The 10,311-nt window shown below is 32.5% G+C and overlaps 1 protein-coding gene across 2 annotated transcripts; it reads right to left on the bottom strand.

The window, feature by feature from the left end:
- Window positions 1-74: 74 nt before the first annotated feature.
- Window positions 75-10,015, bottom strand: LOC144837422 (phospholysine phosphohistidine inorganic pyrophosphate phosphatase-like). Of its 2 annotated transcripts, none has more exons than XM_078692515.1 (3): window positions 9,817-10,015; window positions 4,777-4,940; window positions 75-3,622 (listed from the first exon to the last, which is right to left on the bottom strand). In XM_078692515.1, exons 2-3 carry the CDS (start codon window positions 4,920-4,922, stop codon window positions 3,382-3,384), a joined length of 387 nt encoding a protein of 128 aa, XP_078548641.1. In that variant the 5' UTR covers window positions 4,923-4,940; window positions 9,817-10,015; the 3' UTR covers window positions 75-3,381. The 2 variants fall into 2 exon arrangements, with proteins under 2 accessions (XP_078548641.1, XP_078548640.1); XM_078692514.1 differs by lacking the exon at window positions 9,817-10,015 and adding an exon at window positions 5,155-5,820.
- Window positions 10,016-10,311: the final 296 nt, after the last annotated feature.

The following is a 10,311-nucleotide window of genomic DNA, read 5'->3' as shown; positions in this document are numbered from 1 at the left end:
TACAAATATAATTACATCGAACAACAATAAATAGGTTATTTTGACTTCTGAAATTGTATAATTGTATTATGGAAATGGTCTCAAACTTTTCATACAGATAATACATGCATATTTTTATTTGTGATAATGGAATATTTTAATTTTTTAATAATAATAAACTGGATTAGTATATTTCAAAGAGTCTTATCATCTGATTCATCATTAATAAAATAACCAAATTCTCCAGATGCTGTTTAGCAATTTGTTGTTGTTTCAGTCGCGTGTGCAAATGCGACTCTATCATAGCTCACTGTATGTCGGTCGGTCGATCAGTCGGTCAGTAAACACTAACTTAAATTTGCGCGCGCGACTGCAGCCATGTATATGTCCTTGTTTTGGCACTTTAGGCCTATATGTTGTCCTTCTTGTCCATCTTATTCTGTGTATGTGCTATTTTTATAAATTTTGTGCAGGTGTTATAAAAAAAAACAAAATTGGCAACATATATAAGATAGGCATATATCCATACAGTCAATAAATCAATCAATCAATAAAACTTTTATTTCCAAAAAATGGTGGAGTTACCTAGACAGCACATGCTTGTGTGTCAGGACGCCTAAAAAACAGATAAAATGAAAGAAAAACATATATCACAAAAATATAAAAAGCATGTTGTACATTCATGGAAAATCGTGTATTATTTGTTATGGTTATGATTTTTTCCCTTTGAAACAAAATGTGGAGCTTTGTTTAATATATACTTCAAGAAACAACATAAGGCTAATTTTCGGTAGGCCTATTGTACGTTGTTTTTCATAGTGATAATGTTTATGAAGTTTCATCTGACATAGACCGCAGCCAAAACAAAAATTATCGGTTAATTTTTTAACCAATAAAGTGCGCATGATCAGTCATTATCAAACAACCAGAGACCCAATCACATCGCAACAATTTGTCCTTCAGATCAAAGGTTAAAAACTATCGCATTATCTGATCAGATTTGTTCGGGTAATATATATTATAGTATAAACTTGAACTTGTCAGACATATGGTATGGATGTGCTGTCTAGTCAAGAAATGCTGAATACAGATTTAGAAAAAAGGGCCCAAAAATCAACTTGCAGGGTCCTAACTTTTTTCTTGTCTTTTGTCTTGTGGTCTAAATGTTTGTTGTGATGGTTATTATACATAAGGAATCATATGGGACTTTTTCAAATTGAAGTGATGTGATACAATGACTCGGTAATTATGAGGTCGCAAATAATGCAGACTTAATAGGCCCTCCACAGTGGGGTTGAAGAATCCATCAAGCTATGTTTAAGCACCCAACAACCTGTTATTTATCATCTAATAACAATGGTACAATCAATGTATGTCTATTGTGTCAAAAAAATGAACCAAAGTAATATCTGATATATATCTGAAAATAGCTGAGATGGAACAGTTTGCAAAAATGTAGAGGAATTGTCAAAATTATTTAATAGAGTATATAGAAACATAAACAATAGTTAAAACCAATTTTAAGTGTGTACGATATAATACTATGAGGTCAAATTGATATTTTTAGTGTCTTTTATTATCAAAATTATTCATTATAGTAAATAGAAACATAGACTTTACGAACCATTTAAGACCAGAGGTCAATATTTAAAAAATGACCTTTCCTGCTATTTTTTGACAAACATTTTCATTAGAGCAAATAGAAATATGTATGTTGTAAACAATTTAAGACCAAATAGAAGCCTCTACAGTTAGCGGTTGCCAAGATATACAATCATATTAATTGACAGTAGGCCATTTTTATAAAAAAATTTTAATAAAAGAAAAACGCGTTTAAAAATTTTTCCCCAAGATGGATTTATATCGATTTTGGATATGTTATTCTCCATAAAATTCCACTTTCAATGAGGTAAAAATTTCTTCTGAACCATTTTTTCCCGGTTAAACCCTTCAACTACCAGACTATGATAATAACACAATGCACTACAATAATATTAAATAGGAGGAAAAAACATTGTAATGATTACAATCATTTTTCATTTTGGTTCATTTATTTTTAGATACCAAATAAATTTAATGATAGTGTTGCTTTTAATATTAAAATTACATTCTTATTTAGTTTAGGTGTGCAAATAAAAGCGAATGTAGACATACGTATCCGGACAACTACCCCCTGAACAATTACCACCCGGACAACTACCACCCGGACAATGATCCCCCTAGGACAACTACTACCCGGACAATTACCCCCTAGGACAACTACCCTCTACACACTTAAAACTAAAGGTGCAATAAAGGGTGCAAACCTATAAAAGGGTGCTAATTTGCGCCTTTTTCTCATAAAATGGTGCAGAGTTCATAGAAGGTTTCTTTTTGCACCTTTTATATCGAAAAATGCAGACAAGTATAAAAAGGTGCAGAACTGCACCGAAAAGGCCCAAATAGGCCATGGTGACTGTGTGACAAAATAAGACCTATTAGATTAATGAACGCTTCTTGATATATTTAACTTAGGGCTTCTAAAAACTTAAAAGGTGATGATTAGGACAATTTTTTTAGAATGACATTATTGTGGTAAGTTAAAACAAAAATAAGAAAGATTAATAATATATAGGTTTGTGGGGACAGCTATCGGAATTCGAAAAAATCTTTTTCTTACGGAACATTAGAAAGTCGCTGGCTTGTAACTGAAAATTAAAGTTTCATACCTTTAACATGATAAATTCAAAGGTTCAACTTGGCACCCTATAAGTTAAAAGGTGCATAATAGCACCTTTTTGTACAATTTTCGTGCCGTATGCGCACGCAAGATGTTTGTAAACAATTTTTAAAATATTGAATTTCAGAGGTTGTGTACTCTGGTTTGCTTAAGTCTAGAATAAGTAAACTTTTCTTTTATATTTAACAATATTATTAGAATATTTAATATCATAATGTAGGCATCTGTTGTAAATTTATTTGAAACAGGAATTGAACAATAATTTTAAGCGCGTGCGGTTGTTAAACATGCAGTTTGAATTGAGAGGAGTTGTTTGCGCCCAAAAAATCAGGCCTATAAAACTAGGCCTAGCTCCCACACCTCTCCAGTGTAGGATAGCTGTTAAAAGTAAGTAACGAAGCTTTATAGGCATGTGTTTAATAAATAATATAATAATAACTTCTAATTTAATTGTTTAATGAAATAACATTTTTATTGGCTTAGGAAGGCCTATGCTGTATCACCAGAGCCAAGCGATATAGAAGGGCCCCACTGCGGGTCGTCATCTTCGCGCAAGGTACGTGCGTAACTAATAGAACAGCTATGTTGACTGTATATGATTTTACACTCTATCGAACACAGGATATTCGTCGTATTCCACTAACCGCCATGTTTCGTAAAGTCCCAAGCTAATCAATAACCAACTATTTAAATGGTTTATTTAAAAGAAATAACAGCTCTTCACAAAATATTGTACCTGTATGTACAAGTAAATGAGGTATAAGATTTTGTTGGCGTAGAACATGACAAACTGCTGGGATTGGTGAGAACACTTCTTCCATTTTGATGTCAAATCCAAGTTTAGTAAGCTTTGTAACAAGAACTTGACGAGTGCAAAGTGTCTCGTTTGTGCAGAATCGTACTTTAAAACCTGCCGACTTCAACCTTCAAAAAGAAATAAATAACAAATGCATGTTTCTTTATCATTCTTGATGTTCTGTTAAATTACCAAACAATGTAAACTATGTGTTTGAAAATTAAAATGAGAAGAATGCACTAAGGCGCTGAATTGATTCTAGCATGAAAATACTGTAGCATAATTGCTGGAGTCATAGTAAAACTATGGGCTGATGTGCCTGAATAGTAAATTCTATTCATCCTATCATGGTCCAACTTTAGTTTTATGGGTTTTTAATTAATTACTTTAATTAATTCATTATTATACATCTTTTTTTACGAGTCTTTGTTTATTATTTTAATGGATATTTAGTGGGCCTCCTATCACAAGCCCATTAGGGTTCCTTGGAGGTCCCTTTCATCTACCTAAAATTTATCCTTATTACCTCCGCCAAGGAGGTTATATTTCACCCCTGTATGTTTGTGTGTTTGTGTGTGTGTCTGTGAACAGCCTGGAGGCCACAGGGGAAAAGGTCATAGGTCAAGATCACAACTAATAAAAAACTATTTTACTGCCTAGAGACTACAGTTTTTATCCGATTCTCACCAAACTTAGCCACAATGATCAATGACTCATCATATACTTGTGGTTAAATTTTGAAGGGTCAGGGTCAAAGATCAAGGTCCACAAAAAAAAAAAATAATAATAAAAAAAAAAAAACCTCAGCGGGACTCTCAGCTGTGAGAGTGGATACATAACCATTACACCAAACGCTCATCCACAACTTTGCTTTGTAGTGTGCAGTTAGCCTATTTACACTTAGAACTAATAAAAAAAATTTTTAGAAAAATATAAATATTTTCCGGGGACATTTTATGTAGGAGAAATTTACAGTAGGCGGAGGTTTGTACTCTTGGAATACCCTCTAGTTTATACTGTAATTGTGATTATTACCATACATTTTTATTGATGTGTATTGTATTGTTTTAATGAATAAAGAGATTGATTTGATTTAAATTTGTTGATGGGCTTTAGCCCCGAAGCAAATAGTGAACTTTAACTTTGTATTGTAAGGCCAGAGAGAAAATACAATGTTGGTGATGTCATGATTGTGGTAAACATTTCTTTATTCGATTAGATGCAAGGGCAAATCTGCACACATGTGCTAACAATTTTATTTTCCTATGGCTCTAGTGCTCACCTGTTTACAGCTTGCACGGAGCCTGGTATTGCTACACCACCATCATCAGAGCTATTGTACAGAACACCTGAGATGTCCAGCAAAATTCCTTGTATATCTTTGGATGATTTATACCAGTCACCTTCATGGTAACCACTACTGGCCATGTCTTATCTCATCACTATCTGTGTTAAACAATAAGATCTTTATCACTTTATTGACTAGACCTAGTTCTACGGGTGGTTCGAAAACAGAGACCTCAACAAAAACTTCCCAACATCCGGTAATATAAGGGGTATTTGTTTTTGAAATCTATCAAACTGTCTACTTTGATGTTATTGTTTCTTGTTTTCTATATCTAGAACATTTTACAGTACAATTTAATTATTTTTTACACACCATGAAAATTAAGGGTTCCCACCAAAAACATAACAATATACATATAGACAGTATATCAGAATCCTCATGGTGAAATCTCAAAGTAAACGAACAGGATCCTGGCTTAATGCCATGAAAGTTCATCACGTTAGAATCCTGTTATTTTGGTAAAATCCGATTGGGATCCTGGCATCATTTTGTTGAGAAAAACTAAAGATTGAGAAGTTTTCATTGGGGTTTCTGTTTTCAAGAAACAGACACCTCCTAATAAGATGTCGGTCAGTCCAATTACCGAAAACAACCATAAACAACCGAAAACAAACCAAAAACAAACCAAAAACTAAATTTTAAAAATCGAAAACAAACTTGTATAATTTTTTTTAATGTCGCCCTCTACTGATGGGTGTTTCTAAAGCTAAGACCATGACAGAGAGAAGACTGTGCGTGCAAAAGCCAAGGAAGACCCTATGAAATGGTAGTGTTCACAACATACAACTAAAAAGCGTACAAACTCAATGGCTGTGTTCGGACGTAAAATCAGTTACATGTGTAATCAGTGATCATTCGAACGATGAACAATTTACTTATACTTATCTTGCGGTTAATCAGCTTGCGGTTTAAGGTGTAATTGAAACAGCAAGTTTATCTCAAAATTTACACCACACACGACCATTACACGTGTAAATTTGTTCCGTCCGAACAGGCTCAATGATAACACCCATACCAGTCCTTCACGTATGAAAAATCCAGGAGAGCAATGAATTGCTCTCCTGGAATACTGAGGAGAGCAATTTGCTCTCCTAGTACAGTACATGGTGCAAAATGTGGACTAGCCTAGGCCTAGGCTGGGCCGGGAGGAGAGCAATTAGTTGCTCTCCTCGAAGCAAGTTTAGGAGAGCGGAGGAGAGCAATCGCTCTCACTCTCCTTAAAACTGATGGACTGCCATACATTTACTTACAGAATCTGTAAACATATTGTTGTTTTCGGTTTTTCGATTTTTAAAAATTTATAAAAATGTTGTTTTCGGTTTGTTTTCGGTAATTATTATATTATACTAACCCTAAGATGTTGAGAAGTTTTTTTTCTGTTTTCGAAACATCCCTAGCCCTAGACTAATAATATAGCCTAGGCTAGGCCTATCCCCTTCATACATATAGCCTAGGCCTAGGCGGCATATGACCGTTTCGACCACAGACAGTTTCGGCCACAACAGATTTCTATGGCGCGCCATTCACGCATATATTAGACTGTGCTATTGTTTTTTCTATTAGTTATCGCATCTCATGCTTTGTTGTGTAGTATTTTTTATGACTATTACTACCATTACAGTGTTATCATTCTTAACGTTTGTTTTTTCCATTCCAGTTTAGTTGTACCATGGAATCTTGGCGAAAAACAAATTCAACTGTCAGTGACACAGTTAAATAATCTCTTAGTACAGACGTATTAATAGTTTGGCCATGGAGGTATAAATACCTCCATGGTTTGGCTATGAAAAAAGAAATGCTAAGAAAAAAAAGAAATTTAATTAAAACGTTTTTCCTTCCATTGCTTAGGTGACCTAAGGAACAAAGAGGAATATCAGGAACTCACACATCAATACAAGCAGAATCAAGAAGAAAATTAGTGATAAAACAAAATAAATTTAATAAAACTTTGTCGTCTTCATCTGATTGGTTTTTAATACAACACAGGAGTAATTCAATGTTTTATCATGGAGCTCAGGTCATGTCTTAAGAACACATGTGCATAAATAAAACGAACATATCAGCCCCAACATAAAAATAATAATTGAGTAATTTGCGGCGATATGCATTTAACATATTTTAACATGCACAGAATAAATGAACAATGAATAGGCCTACATGAACTATTATAAATAGCCTAGTCCCTAGGCCTATATTAATAAATAATAGCCTTAGAGTCTACAGTATAACTACTGTAGTGTACTGTAGGGACCCTAATAATAAATAATATAGCCTAACTAGGTCTAGGAGGGTTTAGGCCGTTAGCTTTCTAGGCCTAACCAGGCTAGCCTCTAGGCCTAGTATAGCCTAGTAGTAGGCCGGAGTATGGTCGAAGCGGCCGCCAACCAAAGCGGCCGCCAGTTTAATATCGTCATTTGTATGGAGCGCCGTGTGCGCTTTGATTGTTGTCAACGGCGGGTTGAGTTACAGCCAAAGGAGTACGGTCAAATTATTTACTATCGAATCTTAAATATTTCTATAATATTAAATAATTAAATTTGTCTACTAAACGTACTTTTTATATCTCATTTTCCATTAATTTACATAATATTTCATGATAATCTACAGTATATTTATATATTTTATTTTATGTGTTTTTTTTTTTCATTATGATCTGCAGTATTTATTATTATTGAATTAAATCAATGTACATGTTATTATTACTGTACATGAAATCCAATCTTAATGTTTTAATTTATGATATGCAGTATTTATATTATTAATTATTTCATTAAGTCAATGTACATTTTATTATTAATTTACATGCGAGTCGAAACGTATATTTTAAGTTACATCGAATCTTAATATTTCATGATAATCTACAGTATTTATATACAGTAGAATGTGTTTATCTTATGTTTTAATTTACATCGAATCTTAATATTACATCATATTCTATAGTATTTATACAGTATTGATTGCATTAAGTCAATGTACATTTTATTATTAATTTACATGCGAGTCGAAACGTATATTTTAAGTTACATCAAATCTTAATATTTCATGATAATCTACAGTATTTATATACAGTAGAATGTGTTTATCTTATGTTTTAATTTACATCGAATCTTAATATTACATTATATTCTATAGTATTTATACAGTATTGATTGCATTAAGTCAATGTACATTTTATTATTAATTTACATGCGAGTCGAAACGTATATTTTAAGTTACATCGAATCAAATGTATTTCATGATAATCTACAGTATTTATATACAGTAGAATGTGTTTATCTTATGTTTTAATTTACATCGAATCTTAATATTACATTATATTCTATAGTATTTATACAGTATTGATTGCATTAAGTCAATGTAAATTTTATTATAAATTTACATGCGAGTCGAAACGTATATTTCAATTTACATCGAATCAAATGTATTTCATGATAATCTACAGTATTTATATACAGTAGAATGTGTTTTATCTTATGTTTTAATTTACATCGAATCTTAATATTACATTATATTCTATAGTATTTATACAGTATTGATTGCATTAAGTCAATGTAAATTTTATTATTAATTTACATGCGAGTCGAAACGTATATTTCAATTTACATCGAATCAAATGTATTTCATTAGTCATTACATTTCTATCCCGGTTTCCGCCCAGGCGTGGTTGTTTTATAAGTAATATTATGTAAAGTGTTCATGTCATTGTAATATTTGTTTTGTAGATTTATCATTTCAGAGCAAAGAGATGTAAGAATAACTTCAAACATTCATTTTGTCAACAGTTTAATTTTGTCTTTCACCCACCTGTGTTTTTTTTTATTGATCTTATGTAATTTTTAATTGTTTTTTTTCTGCAGCAAATCTACACTTCTACTTACTTTGTAAGCTGCTTTTGGATGAAGGACAGACTGTTGCCATTCATGCAGAGTTGGTCGGCAGGGAGGACAACCTACGCAATCAATCACGCCATGCTGCACGCGCAACGGATCGACTGAACCTGCTCTGGGACGAGTACTCACGAGGAACGCGAACCGCTAGGGCATTATTGCTGGCCGCCAGTCGCGTTATTAGCCGTAATTAATTAGTTATTAGTTAGTTAAACTTAGTAGTTAAAATTGTATGTTAATAACAAATTATGACAGCCACTTTGTTATTAGTTAATTAAACTTATTAGTTAAAATGTTATTGTTTTTAATTTAATAATTTAATATATAAATATAATGTATGATTTTAATGTTAATTTAATAATTTAATGTATAAATATAATGTATGATGTATGATTTTAATGTCACTAATTTAATATATAAATATAATGTATGATTTTAATGTCACTAATTTAATATATAAATAAAATGTATGATGTTTGATTTTAATGTTAATTAAATAATTTAATATATAAATATAATGTATGATGTATGATATAAATAAATTGCTCATGTTATTGTAAATAAATTGAAAGTTAATTGTAAGTGCAAACACTTTGGTTTCTTGATAGTACAGTCAGTAGTTAATTTACTAATTAATTAATATACAATAACAACAATATATATACATTGGCTAATTTCGAATAATATATATTTCGAATTTATACAAATTTTCAACAGTTGAAAAACAAGTGATATCGCCGATCGGCCATTTCGTTTAAATGAACGTATCACATTCAATCTGTAAAAAAGAGAATAAATTACATAATAATGCATTTAGATTGTTATTTACGTTCAAAGAAAACCTGTCCAACCAACGACAATCAAATATTAAAGCACATGGGCCAATGGCGTTTTTGTAACAAAAAAACAACAATCGAAGCACACACGGCGTTCCATACAGATTACTGTTATTGAACTAGCGGCCGCTTTGGTTGGCGGCCGCTTCGACCGTAAACCAGTAGGCCTACCTAGCCAGCAGGGGCCGGGCCTAGCCTAGTTAGGCTATATATAGCTAGGGCCTCTGGCCGGCGCTAGTTCCGTTTCGCACCTGTTTTTATTTCGACTTCCTTTTGACTCCAAGCTTGTTAAGTAACTTATTGTGGATACCACACCTTAAAATTGGGCCTCATAAGTACTTTTATGAAGAAGAATCACATAAAAAGCAACAAATAAATCCTTTAAATTGATGATTTTACAGACATGTTTCTCGCATACCGTTCGCGAATTTAGCATCCTCGAAGTTCACTATTTTCGTTTCTATGGAGCGCCAAAAAAGGCAAATATAATAGATGGTTAAAAACTCAGTGAAATGCGTCTTCTGTTAATGCATCGATTGGATCAGGTGCCGTTTTCGGCCACCTCGACTTGTATGGACTATACCATTATTATGATAGGGGTGTGGTGTATTATGTTTTATGTAGAGAAGGGTGTCTATTGAATGGAAGACAATACAATTGTTCTGTTATGTAACCTACAATACAGAACATCAAAAACTAGCAAGCATGTACTTTTTATAAGGCATGTTATTATTAGGTACTGTGTC

This window comes from Antedon bifida, chromosome 3, assembly GCF_963402885.1.
Source record: "Antedon bifida chromosome 3, ecAntBifi1.1, whole genome shotgun sequence".
NCBI classification, from domain to species: domain Eukaryota; kingdom Metazoa; phylum Echinodermata; class Crinoidea; order Comatulida; family Antedonidae; genus Antedon; species Antedon bifida.
Note: the sequence above shows the minus strand (reverse complement) of the source record. Positions and strands in the feature narration are given on the sequence as shown.

Bases quoted from the DNA above. Each gene is read 5' to 3' on its own strand.
- LOC144837422 (XM_078692515.1), bottom strand. From the start codon at position 4,922: ATGGCCAGTAGTGGTTACCATGAAGGTGACTGGTATAAATCATCCAAA. The intron at 3,623-4,776 runs GTGAGCACTAGA...TTCTTTTTGAAG, and splicing joins TCCGTGCAAGCTGTAAACAG to GTTGAAGTCGGCAGGTTTTA.